Consider the following 23,369-nt stretch of genomic DNA (forward strand, 5'->3'; position numbering starts at 1 on the left):
CTAGATTCACTTTCTGATCTAACAATGTACTGAAGTCGAAAATCTAAGTATTTTTACTGCCCCAAAACGTGATGACAGACACAAAAAAAACACATCATGGTAAAATCAATACATTCCTCGCTCCGCTCAGAATCTAAAATTCATAACATAGAGGAACATTTGTAGTAAAGGTGATATGGATGGTGGATATTTTGAACTTCAATAACGAAAGTAAAAACAATTAATTCATGATAAAAATAATTTTTTATTTATTATTTATTTGAAGTACCTACCTACAAAACTCATATTTTAAATATTTGCACTGATTATAGCTATAATAATTTATTATAATTTTTTTATTTTTTTATGCTATAAAATAATTTAAGGAATTCAAAAACCATAAGAATACCATACAGTAAAAGCTCTCTATAACGGACCATCTATATTAAACGCAATAATTCTCCTTATAATGGAAAATGTCAATGGTCCCGATGCAAATAATATATAAAATGTCTATGACAGAAAACTCTTTATAACGGAAAAATGTTTGGTCCCATGCGATTCCGTTATTGGTTTCACTGTACAAATTGAAATAAACAATTATTCTTATTCATTAAATTCATCTCTAATTCATCAAAACTTTCCATAGCATTCTTTTATTATATCACTTCCTTTTTCACCAATCATTATTGAAGCTGCGTTAGTGTTTACAGAAACAATTTTGGGCATAATTGAACTATCAATCAACCGCAATCCCATTATGCCTTTTACTCTTAATTTAAGGTCAACAACAGAATGGTGATCGTTTTCTGGACCCATTTTACAAGTACCAACAACATGATAAAAAGGAACTGCTAAGTTCTGAATAAAACAAATCCAATAATCTCGGGTGTTCCAAACATAATCAATACAATTCGGTAATTTCAACTCTTCTAATATTAGCCCAGCATCAATCATACTTTTTGTTTTGGATAATTTTACAACAAAATCAATACCTTTTAATAGAGTTTCTATTTCTTTATCACAAGTTAAATAGTTCAAAAATATTTTTGGATTATCAAATGGATCATTTGAGTTCAACATAACTCTACCAGTGCTTAATGGTTGTAATATAATTGGAGTCATAACTATTAGGTCACTTAACAAGTTTAATTCATCATATAAATCTGTTACTTCTTTAGCATATCCAAACATGTTTGTAAATACGTTTAATTTATTTGGAAAAGTGTTTGTTGAGTTAAACGGAATTCTGAATTTTAATATTTGTATATCAGGATACTCTAAATCGTCGTTAGATTTATAAAAAGTCATAAGCTTACTAAGGCCAAGTGATGATATATTTTGTGAATATAAGTTTAAATCTTTTTTCAAAAAGTCATTACTCTCCTTTATTATGTCTTCAATTGGTCTACATTTTCGATCTGTAAATACTAATACTGGAAGTGACATATGATCCTGTAAATTATAACCAACTGGTAGGTCTTTAATGGTAGGAATACCGTGATAATTTAAATGTTCTTTTGGCCCTATTCCAGAAAGCATAAGAAGCTGAGGACTTTTTATAGAACCAGCACATATTATCACTTCTTTTGTACAAAAAACTGATTTAATATCATCTAATGAACATTTAAATTTCACTCCCACTGCCACATCATTTTTAATTAAGATCTTAGTAACAATTGTATTTTTTGCTACATACAGATTTGGACGATCACTAGCTGGTATTAAAAATGCTTTTAATGTACTACATCGAAGGCCACAACGAGTAGTTGAATCAAAATTACCATATCCGATAACTGGTTCTTTTCTGTTTAAATCATTCACCTTAAATACATTCATCGATTCCTCTGATTTAGCGATAACATTATAAGCTGGATCGAATGTTTCTAATGGTGTAACAGTCAGTGGTCCTCCTCGTGAATGAATTTCCGAATCATATCTACAAATATCAACAAAATTTTCGGACTTTTTAAAATACGGTAGAACATCTTCATAGTCCCACCCATGACAACTATATTTATTTTTCCACTGTCCAAAATCTTCTACAGTACCACGCAAGTATATCATTGCATTAATTGAAGAAGATCCGCCTAGAGCAAGACCTCTAGATATAATACACCTCTCTTCTTCCATTCCTTTAAATAGAAAAGGGTTTTTTTCCGAAAAAAATGCCCAATCAAATTTTGTCCTTAGATGGTGGGTCCATAAAAAAGGATTTTCAGTTGATTCTGGTGGATCACCTCCAGCTTCTAGTAGTAAGATATTCCATTCGCGTATTTCACTTAAACGTGCTGCTACAGTTGCGCCAGCACTTCCACCTCCGACCACTATAAAATCGAATGTTATTTTTGTAGGATCTTGGCATAACTTAGGCGCGTAGTTGAATGGATAGTTAAGTGCATAATATCCATTTAGTACCTAGATAAATTAACCATTGTTATTAAACACAAATTAAATTGAATAAGTATACAGTGAATGTGTGAAACCTCAATATAATGGACACCCATGGGGAATTAAAGAATATCAACTATAGACTATAGAGAGTTGTCCATTATTGAGAAAACCTCTACATAATGGGCATTTTCGAAAAATAACTAAATATTCATTATGAGGAGATGTTTTAAAGAATTTGTTATACATTTGATTAGTTTGTAATAAATGTATTTCATAAGTATCTATTTTTTTTTTTTTTTTTTTTTTAAATAATAACAATATAATTATTAACATAAGTATAACATATCCTAGACTAAAAAACCGTCTCCGCTCAGAATCGTTTTTCATATACAATGATATTATATCATTGAATTCAAATTTAATACCATCCATTACAGTAATACTACACTTGTAACCTATACTGTACAGCAGAGTGACATCCACTTACCCACTACTTTTTTTTTTTAAATGTCAATTTTATTAGTATAGCTGATGTATTCCAAACACTGGTTTGTATAATCTATTGTTATTGTAGAAATATTTTCACGCAAATCGCTTTCTCGTGAAGTAAAAAGTAATTGGCTATTTGTAAAATAACAATTAACTTATTTTAAATAATTTTTTTTTTAAATTAAACTAATAAACACGTACCATATATAACACAGCGATTGCAGTCGTCTTAATACTCATAATAAAAATTTAAAAAAACATGAAATTGAAATTGTGTGGATTTAAAAAAGTTATATACTTTTCAAAGAGCTTAATTTTAATTTGAAAATAATATATCGTCATCCATATAATATTATATACAAAATATCCTGAAAGGATTGAAGTTATAACATAGTTTGAACTATTTCATATTATCCTATAATATATATATTAATGCCATGTAAGTTTCTACTTTTAAATCATTATTCATTAGTCATTCTTTACTAATAATTATTTCACATGTGGGTTTGTGTTTAATAATTGTCAAATAAGATTTCATGTTTCTATTTGTTTATTTACGATACAAAATAAATTTTGGTTTTTAACTATTCATGATTTTTAATTTAATTTTTTTTTAACTGTAAACAAAGAAGAGATAAGTAGGTAACTGCTCTGCTGTACAGTAAAAGTCAAGTGTATTTCGTCGCTGAATAGGATACAGTAAAAAAAAATGTGATAAATTTGAATTCAATGATCATGAAAAACGGTTCTAAACGGAGATGATCTGTCATCGGCCTATTATCATACATATAGTATATATAAATACAATTTACAATTAGTTATTATTTATTTTACTATCTACAGTAGAAAAATTAGAAACCATAAATAGATAAAACCAAAAAATAATTTTAATGTTTTGAAAATATTAATGTGTATAAAAAAATAAAATAAAAATAAATAAGTAAAAGTTTCACAGAAAAAATTTTACTCGATAAATTAAAGATTAAAATTAACTTCACTTGACACTTAGTAAAAAAGAGAGATTAATTTTTTCAAGCAACAATAACAAAGATTATTATAATAAATTATTTAAAAAATAAATTACCAAAATCGAAGAGTCAACAAATCATCATTTTTTGTTGGGTCTGGATGATACGAAAAGAAAATTAACTCAATTGCAAGATAATGATGATTAACTAAAAATAGCTTTAGTATTTTAAATGAATAATTTAAAATACAAATAACTAACTAATTAAGTTTAAAATGCTTAAATAATTAATTTTCAACTTAACTTTAACTTCTTAAAAGATTAAGCCCACACTTTTATAGCACTCGGGTCATTATAATGTTAATTTTATAATTATGTATAACAATTATAGGTACACATAAATACATAATTTATACAGCATCTTTTAATCATTAATATTTTTTTTAATTAATTGAATTCTTACTTTTAGTTTTCTCCATAATTATTTGAAATTGTTCCTCTTGACTTGACGGTTTTTTCTTCAGCTTCGTAGCATAATATTCCAGTAACTTCTCATAAAGTTATAAAATAACATTTTTGCATATTATATAAAATAACATGTTACTAGTTTAACGAACAACTGGTTGAAGAAAGACTGACAGAGTATTGTCAACGGGGTCATATACACTGTATCTATAAAAAAATTGTATAATAATTTTCAATTATTAAATATTTTCTCTTGAAAGTAAACGATCGACTGAAAAACTAATTTATACAATATGTTTACAAGTTACATATTATATCAAACAACTTTTGTATTTATTTTATACACGATTACCAGCGGCATCTAGTACGACTCGCACGATTACCCAATACCAAAAATAATCGTTTATAACCAGTGGCGGACTGGACGACGGGGATACCGGGAAATTTCCTGGTGGCCCGCTGCTGGTATAAAATAGGTATATATTTATTAATATTATAATGGTGAAATAATAAATTAAAATATTATCTAATAAGTAATAAGTATGTAATATAAAATATTATTAAACATAAAAACCTAGATTTCTGATTAGGTATTGGTATTTTAAAATGCGGGACTGGCTTGTGTTCGGCCAGACCAGGCTTACAGTAGGTTACAATAATAGTAGGTCACTGTAATGAATGGTATTAAAGTTGAATTCAATGATATAATATTATTGTGTACGAAAAACGAGATTTTGAGACGGTATATCTATAATATTACTATAGGTAGGCAATAGACATATTTTATAATATTAGTTGTGATCAAAGTAATTAATTTTAGTATTAGGCATCTGGCATTAGTATTTTCTACAGTAGGTTAAATTCATTTTTCTCCAAAAAAATACATTTGAAAATGTCATTGTGTGTATAAAATACAATAATATGTCAATATATTCTTAAAAGTTTCTTATATCCACGAATAATATTTATTTTTAAATTACAACAAAATAACCAAAATCGATATTATCGGATTTAATATGTAATTTCATCCAAATTTTTGTTTAATAATAATAAATTTATTTATTGCTAGTAGTTGATAAATGTGAACAAAGTGTATGGTTAACATATGAATTTGCTAGCTTTGCTCTATACACTGAGGTAATACCTCTTATCGTATAGCAAGAATACTAATCTAGATGTAATTAAAAAAATTTATTTTATTTAAAATAAAGAAATAAAAATTCACAATTTGAATATAAAATGTCTTAAGAAATAACTGTGTTTATATATTTTTTAGATTTGTTGGCCATAATAAGAACAATTTATGAGAATCTAAATTTTTAATTTTTAATCCTTAATTATAAAAACTGAACATTTCATAATTTTTTAATTACAATGATTGATAATTTTCAAGATATTGATACATTTTGTCAAAGTTCAAACTTTAAATGATTATAAAAAAAATTGTGCCTATGCATTTTTAATATTTTTCAACCGCTATAGTAACAATATATGAGGAGCCTTTCATTACCTTTTCACGCACTTTGGGACAACAAATACAATTTTATTGATATTTATAGAAAAAAAATTAAAAAACATGAAATTTTAAATTGCCGTAAACAGTTCAAAACAAGTACAAATATTTTGAAAATGTTTTTGTGTATAAAAAATGCTAATATAAACATTCAGTCAAAATTGCATGTATCTATGGTCATTTGTTTTAGAGTTACAACAAAAAATAAAAATAATTTTTCTTTTGTTTTTCACGGCACTTATGAAAACTACTGGGAAAACTACCAACTAGATTCACTACTTTCCTATTAGAAAAGATAATGTTGAAAAAAATCTAAGCATTTTTACTGTCCTAAAAGGTGATGACAGACACAAAAAAAATTTAAAAAACACACATCATTATAAAAACAATACGAATAAATTCAACGCTCCGCTCAGAATCTATTAGGTATTGTATAGACCGTTATAGCATCCACATAACGTATAAAAATATATTATATATTTAAAGGGCCGTTAGTATATTGAGGGCCTCTACAATTATGATTTTTCCATATAAGTGCCCGTATTACAATAGTTGAACTCCGGTTAAACCACGGAATTCGGCCGTTAAAATCAGTGGTTCAAGTATAAACGAGGTTAAAACTATAATTGTAAAACGGGTCCTAAACTCCTAAGTAGTGTAGGAAAACGTTATTTTCCCCAAGTTGATATATAAATACTTCATGAAATGAGCGATTTCACTAAGCGACTAAGCGGATGCATTAATAATATTATATAAATTTTATGACGTCTGTTATTCCGCGCGAATTTTAAATAAAACAGTGTTGCCAATATAATTTGACAGCGACTGAGATAGTAGGGTTATCACATCATTCAAATGTCACATCGGATATTAATTAACACTGTCGCTGCGGTGTCCGTGTCAGACGCGGCCAGTTTCCCGCCAAATTGTTGCTTACCCACAAAGCAATTTAGATATGCTGGTATTCCACTTTCAGTGTCCAATCTACCATAGCCAATCGCCGTGCTTGTTTTATCCGTTATCTGGCTTTGATTATCCGAGTTCCGAACTTCTGAAACGATAGTCATCGAGTATTAGCTCGTTTGCCGCCGATTTTGTTTCGCTTCATTCACAAGTCGCCACAAACAACGTTATAATAATTAATAGTCTTCAATCTATCGCAAATCGAACCGTCAATATTAGTGTTAGAAATTTTACAAGTTACTACCGATATACGCTATCATGGCTAAAGCTGGCTTCAGGGACTACGAAGCCGACAAGGGTAAAAAAATATCTTCTCGATTTTACTGCGTGCAGAGTACTTAATATTCCCTGTATTATTTCCAGCGAAACTTACTGAATTCCTGCAAAACTACCAGACATTGGATACCGATAACCAAAAGTATGCCAAGTATGCCGTACAGTTAGCCAAACTTGCACATCGCGAACAGGTAACTAAACTGAGTAGCGTCGCAACTTTATGCATAATATTCTGAATCCTCTTGTTTCTCCTACAGGTGTCTCTGTTTATTGAACTCGACGATTTAGACCATTTCGACAACGAGTTGGCCGATGCTGTGTCTGCAAATTGTCGTCGATACACTACCATGGTTGCTGATATTGTGCAAGATCTATTGCCAAATTATAAAGATCATGAAGTAAGTATATTAGTGACCACTCAACTAAGAATTATTTCCTAAAGAATTTGTAACTCATCTATTTCTTCTTATTCAAGCCTGAAAACAATGATGCTTTGGATGTCTATATTGAACACAGAATATTGGCCCAGCAAAGACAAAGAATGAGACAAGCTGATGAGAATATCGCTCCTACAAATAGATATCCTCCAGATTTAATGCGAAGATTGTAAGAAAATGATGTCATTAATATTAAAATTTAAAAGTATTACTATTATATTCTTGTTATGTTATGCTTTAGTGAAATATACTTTAAAGATCTAAGCACTAGGAAAGAATTACCTATACGTGATGTGAAAGCTAATAGCATTGGTAGATTAATATCTGTACGTGGAATTGTTATGAGGAGTACAGAAGTAAAACCTATGGTCGTAGTTGCTACTTATTCTTGTGATCTGTGTGGTGGGGAAACATATCAACCAGTATGTATTTACTATTTTATTTTATTATAATTTGTCTACAAAAAAAAATTCATTCAATCATGTTTAATAGGTAAATTCACTAACTTTCAAACCTTTAGAATTCTGTCCAAGTTCAGAATGTTCAACAAACAAACCAGGAAGTCGCTTGTACTTGCAAACTAGAGGATCTAAATTCATTAAATTTCAAGAGCTCAAAATTCAAGAACTGGTAAAATAATGTTTATTAAAAGTTGATGTAATATTATAAATTAAGTTTATAAGTTAAATATATTTTATGGATTTATTTAGAGTGATCAAGTTCCAGTAGGTAATATTCCACGTTCAATAACAGTGTTATGTAGAGGTGAAGCTACACGGCAAGCTGTACCAGGGGACCACATATCAGTAACTGGTATATTTTTACCTTTGGTTCGTTCTGGATTCCGACAAATTCAGCAAGGTTTATTATCTGATACTTATCTTGAAGCCCACGTGAGTAGTCTAAATTTTAAATCATAACAATTTAAATTATATAATATATAATCTGAATCTTGTAAAGTGTAATATCATTTTAATCTCTTAAAAGCAATATTTTGTAATAAATTGCTGTGATATTAAAAATCCAAAAAATCCAAAAAGGCAATTTACAAATTAATATCATTTAACATAATTTCTTAGTTTATGTTATTATTTATTATAAACTATTTTTCAGCTAAAATCAACTTACACATTGATTTGTTTAAAATGTTTACTTAATAGTTAACTAGTATAAAATTGCTTAGCTTTGTTTATCTATATAAAGTTATACATTTTATTAGCTTCCTGTTATTCATTTTTTTTTTCTATCATTACTATTAGAGTTAATCCAGAATAATTCTTGTTATATTGAACAATCATTAGTAAAAAGAAAACTGTCAAAAATATAATAAAATTAAATGTTTATAATTATAAAGGTACTTTATCTTTTACTACTTCGATTGTGCCATTATATTTTTAAAATTTTAAACACCTAATATTATAAATATAAATATATTTGTGTTAACAATAAAATTTAATATCAATATTAAATGTTGTTATTTATGTAACTGCTATTAACTATTAATTTATTTAATTGTTATTTATGGATTTTAGAATATTGAATGTTTAAATAAACTAAATGAAGAAAAACTTGGAGAAGGCGAACTATCTGAAGAAGAAGTTTTGGAATTGGCTGGTGATGATTTTTATACGAAATTAGCTGCAAGTTTGGCACCAGAAATATATGGCCATGAAGATATCAAAAAAGCCTTGTTATTACTTTTAGTTGGCGGTGTAGACAGAACACCTGATGGAATGAAAATTAGAGGTAACAATTAATTGTGTTCATAATATTTTGTCAATTGTCATACATCATTAAATTGGTTATTTTTACTTATATTGCTTACATGTCCTTGAGTTTAAAAAACTTCAAACAGAAATTAAAAAAAACTTTTAATAGTTGAGTTTTGAGCATAATTAAGTTTTAAGTATGATGGCAGAATTATATTAATTTTTAGTATGTTGTATACAAATTATCTTACTATTGTTTTCATATTTTAAAATATATTATTGTAAAATCTTCAAAAGTTTAAATAATATTCTAGTTTGGTTTTAAAAAAAATATTATTATTTGCAGAGTTTGTGGAAACCTAGATTCTCATATAGTATGCTACCTACAAAAAAATATTATATATCTGCTCTTATATGTCATATTGTACTCGAGTTCTAAAGATAAACAGCATGTTATAACAGCCATACAATACTACATTAAGAAATAGCTATTATTTACTTATATCAATCCAAAATAACTTTCAGATATAAAATTACTTTGGTCAGTGTTGTGTTCTTCCTTTAAACACTTTTGTTAGCAAACTTGTATTTGGTTAAAATATAAAAATCTATCATATGTAAAATATTTTTAATCTAATAAATAAAAATAATCATAAAGTGGGTACCTATAATAAGACTTAACTATAGATTTAAAAAAACATATCTGCATAGGTATTATAATATTTGTTGCTAATTAATTTTGATTCTTATTAGGAAGCATCAATATTTGTTTAATGGGAGACCCTGGTGTAGCAAAATCTCAGTTGCTCTCCTATATTGAACGTCTTGCTCGTCGTAGTCAGTATACTACTGGTCGAGGTTCTTCGGGTGTAGGTCTTACTGCTGCTGTGATGAAGGATCCTTTAACCAACGAAATGGTCTTAGAAGGTGGCGCTCTTGTATTAGCTGATCAAGGTGTATGTTGCATTGATGAATTTGATAAAATGGCCGAGTCTGATCGAACTGCTATTCATGAAGTAATGGAACAACAAACCATCTCAATTGCCAAAGTATATTTTTTAAATATTATTTTAAAAAATCAATTTGCTTATTAAAATCATTAATTTAATTGTATATAGGCTGGAATAATGACACGCTTGAATGCTCGTGTTAGTATATTGGCTGCAGCCAATCCTGCTTATGGAAGATATGATCCTAAACGTTCAATTGAAGCCAATATCCAACTTCCAGCAGCTTTGCTTTCACGTTTTGATTTATTGTGGTTAATTCAAGACAAACCCAATCGTGAAAATGATCTTAAGTAATAATACTTGTACCCTTGGAATTAAAATAAATAATAATAATTTAAAATTATTAAATAACATTAATAAACTGTCCTTTATGTAGATTGGCTCATCATATAACATATGTTCATACGCATAGTTGCCAACCTGAAACTAAAGTACAAGCATTAGATATGAGCTTAATGCGTCGTTATATTGATTTGTGTAAGAAGAAGACTCCTACTGTTCCTGTAGAGCTTACAGAATTTCTTGTCAATTCATATGTCGAATTGCGTAGAGACTCACGTAACAAAAAAGATACAACATTTACTTCAGCAAGAAATCTTTTGGCTATACTTAGATTATCTACAGCTTTAGCTAAGCTTAGATTATCAGATTTGGTGGAACGCGAAGATGTAGTTGAAGCTATGAGACTTTTAGAAATGTCTAAAATGTCTTTAACTCATGCTGATGAAAAATCTGCAAGGTATAATGCACAAATAATTTAACCCTAATATTTTGATAAATTAAAAATTTTTTTTAGAACTCCAAGTGTTGTGGACCTTATATTCAACGTAATAAGAGAATTAGCTGGAGGACGAACTGTTGTCAAAATGTCTGACATTAGAGAATATTGTACAAGCAAAGGATTCAACACATTACAAGTCGATAATTGCATTGAAGAATATGAAATGCTGAATGTGTGGCAGGTGAATCAAGCTAAGACTACAATTACTTTTATTTAAGTATTTTTCTTATATTTAATTTTTTTTGTCTCATTTTATATAACTGTAATACAATTAAAAGATTAAACTAACTTTTTTAAATCAATCAATATGAAAGTTATGTTATGATTTGTATTCAAAGTTTGTGTTTTAGTAACTAAGTACAACTTTTTTTTGTTTATGTATAACTTAATTCTTATTTTGCATCTTAGAAAAAATTATGTAACTGATAAATAGAATGCAAAATTAGGTTTCAATATAAATTGTTTTTTACCGTTAACAAACAGGACTTAACTGTAGACTAATTTTTATTAAGAATTTTTGCATACTTTAATTAAATTATTTAAATAATAAAGTACTTTATCAGATTACTATTATTTAAAATTAGTTGATTCTAATTGATCAGTGTTCCTTGTAATACACGCATGTATATACAAACATACATATACAAGTTATATGTACCTACTGTATACCTTATGTAGGAATTTATAAGCACTCTTCAATAAGTGTAGTTTTAATGTTATTCACAGTATTTATTTTATTATTATTAACCTTGTACTCTTACTATTTAAAAATGTAGGCATTATAATTTAACAGAGTTTTGAAAATTTCAATAAGTATGGTAGATCAATGACATAAGAAATATTAACAATATAATAAACAAGTACTTAAATTGTAATCTTTTCAAATATTACACACCAGTTACCCTGATCATAATAATAATCAATCACTTTACAGTTATACATTTGTTCACATAATAATTTCAATTCAAATTCTTCAAATACATGATAATATCTTAGATGTGTTTTAGATTCATTTTGTTGTTCTTTCTTTTGATTCAACTTCCACGGAACTAGCAAGTCATTATGTACAAAACTGGAACGGTTTTTATGTATTGGTAGATTAACATCAATTGATTCTACATGAAATTCTTTATTTAGTTCAGGTGTTGACTCCGCCTTAGGTTTATTAACTTTGCCCTGTTTTAAATAAGTAGAAAGGTTTTGATTTCTGCACTGTTCTTTAGCCCACACATATACAAGTGCTTGGCCTCCGACAACTAGTACTCTGTTTATTTCCTTTAAAGCTTTTAAACGTCGATCATTTGTGGCCAAATGATGAAGAACTGCTATACTAATACACAAATCTATGCAATTCGAACGTATTGGTAATTGAAGGCAATCGCAGTTGAATACTTGATAGTTATGATTTTTACATATTTGAGCTAATTGAGTACTTCGGTCACAACCTAACTAATTGATTACATATAAGGTAAATAATAGAATAATTTAAAAATATTATATATACTAGGTATATACCTGAAAAATATCAGAAGTATTAGTAAAATATTTAGCATTTCCACAACCAACATCTAAAACAATTGCACCCGGTTTAGATTTGCTTAAAAACTTAACAACATTTGGCCAAGGTTTCTGTCGTGTTTCACTAAAATGTGATGCTATATTTTCATAAACCTATAAAAAAAAAAAATCAAGTATTAAATCACAAGTATTATAGCTATTGTTAAAAGTATAAATAACATCATAGGTAAATCTCTTTTTTAACCATTTTAATAATTTAGTAATTGCAGCAATAAATCTCTATTAATACTATAAATAACACTTGAGAGGATGTCGGCACACTATTTGCTTTCTCTCTTTGGCCCACGCTCATCATAGACAAAACACATTTATGTAGAATCATTATTTCTATGTCCCTTAAACATAATTAAATGGTCCATTATTGGTCCTTTAAATTATATCTTATCCGTTAAATTAATACTTCTTTCATCCAACCCAACATTAGTATTGTAAATTCTAATTCATGTTTAAACTGAGATATCTTTAAAAAATAACTTTACTCTACAAAATCACTAATATTAAATATATAATAAATGTGTTAATTATATTATGTACACACGTTATGAACATGTTGTAATTCAAGTTCTGAAGCATTATTTTCGTTCAAAGACATAATTTCATTAGTAATCAACAAGCGTAGTACTATAAATCACTAAGGTGAAGAAAGTTATGACTCTGTTGTGATATAATGTAGATGACGTTTGAAGAATTTATGAACACTAGATTAATCAAATTCAAAATAAACCTGGAAATAGAAATGATTTTTGAATTAAAATAATGAACATTTTAAAAGAAACTGTTGCTCAAATGCAGCTGATAACTGATTAGTTCATGTGAAATATTATGATTCCGTTCCGTTCCACCTATGATAACAAAAACAGTGTTGCAAGTTTAGTGAAAAAATTATATTCAAAATACCCATCATTATTATTATTTATAATGTACTTTTTTTTTGTAAGAAAAGAACAGTCCGCGGTAAATCACTCGGACACTCAGTAGTCAGTAGTTAGTAGTTCAGTTTTCAGTAGTTCTGAGTTCAGTACTCACTACTCACCTACTGTGGTCATTGGACGCACTATTACATTTCAACTATTATATTATATATGTTACCGGCAATATGTGTAATTCCGTCATTACATAAAATACCGGTTGATTTTAGGCAAATTATTAAAAAAAATGATTTTAGGATAAAATACCTGGGCAATATATATATTTCCTACATTCCTAGACATTTTATAGAGTACCTAAATAACTTTTGGCAAAGTATTAAAATAGTTGAGATTAATTTCATAACAGTACCTATACTATATTAACATTATCACATTTTAAATTATGATAATATTGTGTACTATTTTGTTACAACATGTTTAGCTAGAATGACAACGAGAGTTACACAATACTTCGTTATTAACTAGTGTGACCATAATTATTTTATCCTAATGGGGGGCACTTTAAAAAAAGAGGTACGTAAAAAATGTAAATACATAATAATAGCATAAATACATTACATTTCATTTGATTTAAAATTATTTTTTATTGATAAACAAATCAGACAAACATTAGATACTACATATTTTAAAATGTTAAAGTTTTTACTTAAACAAATTTTAATTTACAATCACAATTACAGTTTTAATACTTATCCTTAGATACAATTTTTTTATTATTATCAATTCATGATTGCAAGTCTGATACAACGTCCTTTAGAGTGTAGAGTGTGGAATCATGAATTCATGATGCACCACTTCAATTTTCATAAAGGCGGGACCAAAGTGGGACATCTAGATATGCGGGACGCAACTCTGAAAAACGGGACAATCCCCCCTAATGGGGGACGTCTGGTCACACTATTTTTAACACACAAACATTTTTCACTTTGGCACCTTGTTTTACATATACATTTTGTAAACCCCTGGCCGCTGCCTGTTGGCTGTTGACTAGCAACAGATCGCAATGCAATTTCTTCAGCTGGTACCTCATCTGAATGCAATAGATTTTTTTGACAAACAGTGAACTGTGACCTAGCATATGATTGTCTTAAAGTTCCATTCTTGGTACCCAGTCGATAGAAACCATCATCTGTAATCTTTTAAAAAAATTCACAGTTAATAATAATAAAAATTTAGTTTAAAATATTTTTAATAATATGTACCTCGGTTACAACTGCTAGTATGTTTCGAGCATCTAAACGGCCTTTATCGACATCCGGTACTGGAATCCGAACTGTTGAACCAATCTCAACTGCAAGAAGTTTTTTGTCTGATAGTTTTTTCATTTTATCAGCCTGAATTTCTAAATTTTTCGTTGCATTTTTTCGTAAGTTAAGAGCATTTTCGTTATTTGTTTTAATTTTTGTAATTGTTGTATTTAAATCCTCTAATTCAATAATATTTGTAGTTTTAGCATTTGTAGTTGTTTCACTTTCTGTAATTGCTGTTAAATCTCCTTTTGTTTTAATATTTTCTACGACTTCTTCAGGTAAATTTGACGTATTTAATCCGATTTTAATTTTACACCCAAATAATGCTTCATAGGGAGTAGTTTTGATACCTGAATGATAAGCACTATTCTTCATAAACTGAATGAAACCTTGACTCCATTATGAAGTATTTTGTTCTTGCATCCATGTAGTTAGCATATTGTCTATGTCTTGGTTGGCACGTTCCACACTAACCTGGCTCTGGCTATGTCTGGGCTTGCCATGTACTATTTTAAGTTCAGGCCAAAGATCTTTGAGGCTTGAAACAATTTGATCAGCAAATTCTCTACCATTATCTGATCCAATTAGTGTACAAATATCAATGATATTATAAGCAACTAATTCAGCTCGTTTGAATTCTAAAGGTTTCAATATGACAAATTTTGTCAGGTGGTCCTGATAGACCATTATAAATCGATATTTACCATCAGGGTGCGATTGGAAATCAATAAGATCCACTTGGCATCGTGAATTAAATTCGTTAAAAACCATTGGCTTAACAACTATACCTTTTTTAATCCCTTTTGCTTTTGTTGGCAAGGTTCACATAAGCTCAAAAATAATTCTATTACACTTCGAGCTATATTTTTATACTTATTGGAAAGTTCTTTAATCATACGATCTCGTCCACCGTGGCCAATCGAAGAGTGACTATTTTTTAATACATTATACAACTCGCTTTCACGAATATAATACAGGATATTTTCATTTTCATTGACAGGAAAAATTAGTTTCTTATTGTCTTGTACCATCAATACATCATATCTAAATTAGAATTAATGTTGTATTTTATTTAAGAACAATAATAATAGTTAATTATTGATTATTATCAAAATATTAACGAAATCCCGAAAAATGTCGTAATATTTTAAACATATCACTCCAATAATTATAGTATAAAATTAATTAACACTTGGGTATTTACTTACCTTTTTGCAACCAAAAATCAAGAGGATTTTTTTTCGTTTTCAAACATCTCAGCATCAAAACTTCCTTTACCAACTCGTCGTATATCGTTTATCAGATAATAAAGTGTTATTTTTACTTATATTTGCCTTTAGTACATTTAATTCTGCATAAAACTGTTCAATTATGAAATATCGTAATTTGTATTATGATATAATATTATTAAATAATGATATTAATTTAATAATTAACTGTAGTTATACACTGAACACTTTACGGGTATACGTTGTTAACCCGTACTGAAAATAATTTGAAATTTTGAACACAAGATCAAATACCGAATATTGAATAACCGACAAATGAAACGTATTACAGGCTAATATAATGAGAACGATTAATTCGTTAACTATCGGTTATCTTCGTCAATATCTGTGGGTATTTCTAATCTAACCGAGAAAGTATTATTATTACCTGATTATGATTGGGCATTATATATAATAACTAGGAAATATGTGTATTATACAATTCGCCTGGTAATTTCAGTCATTTTATTAAATTTTATAAAATACCTAGGCATTACATGTAATGACGGAATTACACATATTGCCGGTTTACTGTAATAGTAATGAAACAAACTAAAAAATAGACAAGGTTGAGTGTTATGATTAAATTAGCTAGTATAATCTGGTTTACTAGAAGAATATTATGTTGAGGACTGGCAGGTTTGGTTCCAGGCTTTCAAATATGTCTTCAGATAGTTGGTTGCGAGGAAAAAACGCAGTTTGGTTCCCATGTTCGATTTTTCCAAAATGAGTGTTTTTAAGCTAAGTTCAGAATATTTCTATAAACATATGATAATCAGACATACAGACATACATTATAGAAACTAGATAGTCGATTTGGCATAGAATATAACAATAACGGTGGCCAATTCTTTATGCAAGGTTCACAGAAGCACTTAAATTTAAAACGATTGATGCAAAATCTTTGCCTTATTTATTAAATGAGTGCTGTAAATATTATTCGATAAGTACAGCACAACTAGATGGCAACAAATAAAGAAAATACATTAGATGTATATAAATATTGTTAAGCTAAATAAAAAATTAAAAACGTCACAAAATAAAACGTTTCGACATAGATAATTCAGACTTATTTTAAGCATCAGGTGACATGTAACGTGATGTTTTATTTTTGTAGACATATACATTAGCTGAGGTTTACACAAAAATAATATTATTATAATATTAATATTGCACTAACCTGTTGATTCTATAATCTATTTAATATTTTATAAGCATGAAATTAATATGACATGCTAAAAATATTGATAAGATATTGACATATATTGTATAAATTATCATCAAACCAATAAAGACTAATGCCAGTATTTCTAAATGCAGAATGATATGCATTATAATATTTGAAACACTAGTGCATGCACGTTTTTAGATATTTTATCACTGTCAACAAGGCACTACTCTACATCATAAACATTTTAGTATTTCACTATAAATTTAATGTCATGTTTTGGTGCAAGAATTTATTATGTCCCCTGAAAGGTGGTCATAAATATGCCGCAATTCTGACACTACTACAGCTCTTATTCAATATTATTATTGCACAAGCCTTAGGGTACCTTTTCGTTATAAATTAATTTTTCTGTTAAAAATACCTATTAAATTTACGATTGTCACGGTAAGGAGTACTTAGTGTGTGACATGAAACATAAAATAATAAGAATAAAAAATTCTATAAAATCACCCGATGAGTTCCTTTGAGAATTAGTTGAATTGCTTTCATAACTCTTATTCTATCAAACATATTTCCACTCGGACAAATATTTGCATCACAAGAATATGGTTAAACAATGAAATGGTTGGATACAAAGATAGTGTCATTGTAATTGTAAGAGTACTAAGAGTAAGGAAAATATCTCTTCTTCGAAAAATATAAAGCATCTAAGTTTAACTTTCTGTAACTAAAATCTAAAATAGTTAGAATTCGCACCAAAAAGCACCCACAGTACCTATATATAACATTCTGGAATTTTCAAGCCACTTAATATCAAATAATGCAACATATCAACAACAAGAAAGTTAAAAAAAAAAACAAGAGGTTATTGACATTTTGTTTTCATTACTATCCAAAGAATAAGCCGTTAAAAAGTTATCAAACTTATATTGACCAATCTTATAAAAATTCCTTGTCAAAGGATTAATTTTAGATTCAGAAAAGTTATCAACGATCGAACAATATTTTTTTAAGCCCATTTTTACATAGGCTTTTAAAAACCACTTCATTGCAAGTTGATTCATTTTTACTATTCCTGGTGTTAATTTGATGAAGTGCATAATTGGATATTCCAGACAATGTCCATCCTTGTAATCTTTATTCATACAGTCTTTATTGCAGTAATAAACCTAATCAAATAATATTAATATATTAATATATTTTCTAAAATTCCCAAAACAGTTTTAGATACATAATAATAGGTATACATAATAAAAATATAATTTTTAATTCAAGATTTTTATGTTGGCAAATAAATAAAAAAAATCATGATCTAAAATGTAATCTAAAACACATAATAATAGGTATACATACAAAAAATGTAATTTTTAATTTAAGATATTTATATTGGAACATTGGTAGATACATAACAAATCATCAAGTAATCTATAGAAAATTATTATCATGTAAGTACTGTTAGATGATTAACATTTGTTTAGATTTACACATCCTAATATTAGTAATATTATTAGTTATTACTTGTATGAGGTATAAAATAAACATATCAACAAACATTTTGGACAAAGAATGAAATCCAAATCATCCATTCTCATGCAATCATTATAATGATAGACTTCTACAAAATCTGAAAAAGGCCCACAAATTTAAGGTTCGTCTATGGCCACAACAACACTTAAAAATGAATAGGTAAACATAAGGATAAATAAAGTTATGCCATTGCTCAGTGAGTAAACAGGAATTTAATATTGAGGAGGGTAATGATCCAATATGCGACCTACAAATGTTACTCGACCTACCAATAAGATTATGTGGATCAACAGGTTTCTTTATCCCGGTTATTGTCTTTATGGGCATTTTATTCTTGTTCTCCAATTCTTACAATCATTAATACTTGTATTCACTGTCCTCAGTCAGTATAGTTCCGATTTCATTCGAGTGTGTTCGTTTTGTGAATTTTCATGTGAGTTTTATTTTATGCATGTGAATTTTTATGTTTTGACTCAACATGACATCTACTATTGATCATCTACATATACAGTCACATTTTTAGAAATTAAGTTACATGTGTTCAATATTTAAAAGACGGTTATTACAGGCCGATAATCCGATGACATGTATAAAGGTGAAAGACGGTGTTGTATGTAATGACCTACTTGTGGAATATGTGAGAAATTCTGATGGAATTATGAAAAAAGTCGTAACATTATGATGTACAAAACGGGGTTGCCAGACTTAACAATCAATTTGAAAAGATTATGAGGTTTTACCTATATTATGGATCTTAACGGCCGTTGTAATAGTCAGCTATCATTATGTGAAATAATGGAAATAGTTTGGTTCTGGGTTAATTTAGTTCTTAATTTTAGTTATACTGAGAAGTGGAATAAAAAAAGATTGGTTAAAATTATTTGTATTTTACGTTTATGACGTAGGTCATATATTGAACCGTTACCTTGGGGAGGGGGGTTATCATAATAATTACATATTATAAAATAAATATATAATAAATAGATGCATTAAGAGGGATGTCAGCGCTCTATTCGTTTCTTCTCTGGCCCATGCTCAACATCATAGATAAAATGTATTCACACAGAATCATTTTTTTGCTATGTTTTAAGTATCTTTGGCCAGTTCTTACAATGTCCGGTTAAGTGTCCGTTAACTTTAACTGGACATTGTAAGAACGGCCCTTAGAAAAAATCACCCATTAAAAAAAATTAAAGAATAATATTTTTGAGATAATGACATAGGTATGTCATTTGTCTAAATATTTTCTCAAAATAATTTAAACATCATTTAAATTAACAAATATTTCATTTATAGAATGAATGACACTGTTTTTGACGTTTTGGTTAGGTGCGGTCTAAAAAATATATCACATAAATACATGGTATAAATTTAAATGTGCCACAGCCATATTATTATCATATATAAAAACATTGATAATGCTAGTAGATATTTTTTTTATGAAAATATCGTTTTTAACTTTGGTCATTATACAGGATGAGGTAGAGGTGATTCATTCATTGATATTAAACATATGACATTCCTATACCTATTAACTAAGCATACGATTTTTGGCCAACATATCGAAGAGAGAAATAGCGGTTCTCACTCACACAGAAGTTTCTGGGCGATAAAAATATTAACATTTAATGTTTAAACAAGAGTGAAAATATTATTCAATTATTTTAAAATCAACATTGGCATCACTTCTGTTAGCTAATTATTGGCACATTTTACTATGTTGCCTTAATAAGTTTAATATTAATTAGGTAATTATAATTACACGTTGGATTACAAGTCGCTTAATTATATAGCAAACCATGTATTTTGTGTACAGATCAAACCAGAACTTCATTGAATTTGAAAAACTGGACGAATTTTTTGAACCAAAACACGACAAGTTTAGGTCTTATCAGAAATCAAATAGTCAGTTCTAGGCGCTAGGAAATTGTAAATTTTGCCTGGGTATAAATATTTGTATTATTAAGTATATTATGTGATTATAAATTAACTGGTTTCAGCAATTGTTTTTACTTTAGAGCTCTATTTAATATTATCAAGAGTACACCATCATGGTTATTCCAATTTCCAACTATATCTTCTAATAAAGTGTTGCTTTTTAATTTTAATTAAATAATCACTAAAAATTCGTAATTTAGTAGACGGTTGATGATACCTATATATATTTATTTTTAAATATAACTGTATATTATTTGAAAATAATTTTTTTGTAAAGATGAAACAATATATATTCGAATAATAATCGTATAAGACATACGTAAGTTATTTTTATTATACTAACGTGTAAGCTAATAAGTAGGTATATAGTGAATATTTATTAATTTATATATTATACAATTTTTGTTTTTTCAATAGTTTTATTGTCAAAGAACTTTTACCATCGCAATACGCCATTGATAAATTATGTTTTGCTGGCAGATTAAATCAGGCTGTCAAACATTTTACTATTGGGGCTGAAATTAAAACCACCAACCTTTGACTTTTTTTATACTTGCTATTGGTAAGCACCTAGGCAAATTTTAAAACAATAATACTCATATAAGTACCTATAATCCCGGCACTTTGGTAGAGACTATGGTTTCTATTCAGTACCTACGTTTCACTTTTACAATTGGCTTAAACATATGCCATATGGTGATGTTTTGTAATAATATTTGCCACAAAAAAATAGTAATAGTATTAGTTTATATACTACAAAAAAGTGTGTTAATGAAGATTTATTATGACTTATTATATTGCCATTTAGAAAAAATTGAGTAGGTGGAATGTCAAAATTATTATTGTTTTTATTGGACATGTGCTGGCAATGTAAAAAAAATATATTGGTAGGTGATAGAATCATTATAATTTATAATGGGATTTTATTTATTATTTATATTATTGTTAGAAAAAATATTTAAGAGGACGCCACATCCCGATGTGTTGTATCCATCTTATGCCAACGTTTAACACGCACAATTTTACTCTAACAATAATAAAATTGGAGTGAATTGTCTCATGATATAATTTCAAACTTAAATTATTATCTAGAGCATCTCTGAAGATTTTATTGATGTACATTTTATTTTTAAACGTTGCGATCATTTGAAAATTACTACATACAAATAAAGTCAAAATGTGCATCGTTCAAAAAATGTCATACCTTGCTTCTCAATAAAAATATTATTAAAAGAATTTGAGATATCCTAAAATCTAGAAAAGTAGGGCATCATTATTATCTAGGGTCTAGATAATAATCTTACCTTTCAATTTTACAAGAGGTCAATTCAGTTTAATTTTAGAAATTACAGAATAGAATGTATTATTGTGAACGCACAATTTGGTATGTTGTACGTTTGTAAGATGTTATAGACAAAGACAATACATAAGTTAAATTTAACAACAAATTTTTGTATTTTGTTTTTTTATAATAAAATAATATATTATAATTTTGAGTTATTAGGTATGTTATGTTACTTATGTACGATACTTGGGATAAAATTACAGAAGTATAAATTCTCTTACATGATATAGATTATAATCTATTTAGATTTTGAAAAAAATTATTTACGGGTTTGAACCTCCCTACACTATGATTATAATATACAATATACACTCACTGACCGCATAGATATGAGTATGACTTCAATTTCAAAGACATTTTTATCAACTGCGTATTTTCTCTCATCCCCGCACCGCCGCCAACACTACCTATATAGAAAGCAGACGGTATTAATTCGCAATCGATGGCGCCATGCAGCATATATACATTGCAGGCACCATATTCATTTTAAAAACATTGAAAAATAAAAATTATCAATATTCGCTGATCGTCGAAAATGTATGTATTATTATACTATTATGTATAATTATTAATTAATAATATTTGTTCCATTAAAATTTAAAGTATAAACTATAAAGTAGGTACAAATATTCGTATATATTTCCCTTTATATGTATAAGTCGTATGTGATAAACTGACAATTATTAACTAAGTTTTAACTAAGTTTTAACTGCTTTCAGTTAAATTGATAGTAATACATATTTTTAATTGTGACACTTAATAAACAGGGGTGGTTTGTTAATTAGCTGTATTAATCATAAACATCAACTAAGAGAAAATAATACAGAAAATATAATTACAAAATTGTTGTCATATTGAAGCACAATCATAAAAAAATTCAAATACAGATATTTTGCAAAAACAATAAAATGTTTATAATCAGTAAATATATACCTATAATACTGCATTATTTAATCGATACAACAATGATATTTTAATATATTTAATTTTAAATATTTGTAATTATATACCATATTATACAAACATTGGCAAAAAAAGTGGGGAACACCCTCCCATTGCTATGTGATGCCCATGCTCCATTAACTTATATGTAAAGCTGTGTTAGATTTCTAATTTTTTAGAATTTGATGAGTTTTTCATGTGCAATTCAGATTAATTTTTTGCCCATACAATCGATTAAATCTGCAGTTAAAAAGGCTTTTATGGAATTTTTAAAAATTTTAATAATAAAACGCATTAAGTAGTTTATATTAAATCAAATATTTTTATATAATCTTAAGTGCTTATTTCTTGTTACACCTAAAATGGCTAAATAAAAAATTATTTAAAAGAAATGTGCCAAAAACGTGTTTAATCATGATCTATTAAAATTAAAAATTT

The 23,369-nt window shown here is 27.9% G+C and overlaps 3 protein-coding genes and 1 pseudogene across 4 annotated transcripts; 1 reads left to right on the forward strand and 3 right to left on the reverse strand.

Moving 5' to 3' along the window:
- Positions 1–224: 224 nt before the first annotated feature.
- On the reverse strand, positions 225–3,267 carry LOC107167108 (glucose dehydrogenase [FAD, quinone]-like). The gene is made up of 2 exons (XM_089222884.1): positions 3,064–3,267; positions 225–2,397 (listed from the first exon to the last, which is right to left on the reverse strand). The coding sequence occupies exons 1-2, from the start codon at positions 3,100–3,102 to the stop codon at positions 613–615; spliced, it is 1,824 nt and encodes a 607-aa protein (XP_089079010.1). The 5' UTR covers positions 3,103–3,267; the 3' UTR covers positions 225–612.
- Positions 3,268–6,762: 3,495 nt separating this feature from the next.
- Positions 6,763–11,550, forward strand: Mcm7 (minichromosome maintenance 7). Its single transcript, XM_015520826.2, has 12 exons — positions 6,763–7,068; positions 7,134–7,237; positions 7,304–7,444; positions 7,522–7,652; positions 7,725–7,905; positions 7,976–8,113; positions 8,194–8,376; positions 9,016–9,229; positions 9,946–10,241; positions 10,311–10,492; positions 10,579–10,941; positions 10,999–11,550. The coding sequence occupies exons 1-12, from the start codon at positions 7,029–7,031 to the stop codon at positions 11,198–11,200; spliced, it is 2,175 nt and encodes a 724-aa protein (XP_015376312.1). The 5' UTR covers positions 6,763–7,028; the 3' UTR covers positions 11,201–11,550.
- Positions 11,551–11,833: 283 nt separating this feature from the next.
- On the reverse strand, positions 11,834–13,358 carry LOC107170661 (tRNA (carboxymethyluridine(34)-5-O)-methyltransferase alkbh8-like). The gene is made up of 3 exons (XM_015520827.2): positions 13,100–13,358; positions 12,499–12,654; positions 11,834–12,432 (listed from the first exon to the last, which is right to left on the reverse strand). Exons 1-3 carry the CDS (start codon positions 13,151–13,153, stop codon positions 11,848–11,850), a joined length of 795 nt encoding a protein of 264 aa, XP_015376313.1. The 5' UTR covers positions 13,154–13,358; the 3' UTR covers positions 11,834–11,847.
- An 832-nt stretch (positions 13,359–14,190) lies between these two features.
- LOC149057225 (KRAB domain-containing protein 2-like) lies at positions 14,191–16,255 on the reverse strand (annotated as a pseudogene). The gene is made up of 3 exons (XR_016191009.1): positions 15,949–16,255; positions 14,693–15,784; positions 14,191–14,626 (listed from the first exon to the last, which is right to left on the reverse strand). The product of XR_016191009.1 is annotated as a KRAB domain-containing protein 2-like (transcript).
- Between the last annotated feature and the right edge of the window lie 7,114 nt (positions 16,256–23,369).

Source organism: Diuraphis noxia, unplaced genomic scaffold (genome assembly GCF_037042655.1).
Source record: "Diuraphis noxia isolate RWA-SAM2 unplaced genomic scaffold, SU_Dnox_SAM2 contig0003, whole genome shotgun sequence".
In the NCBI taxonomy this organism is placed as follows: Eukaryota; Metazoa; Arthropoda; class Insecta; order Hemiptera; family Aphididae; genus Diuraphis; species Diuraphis noxia.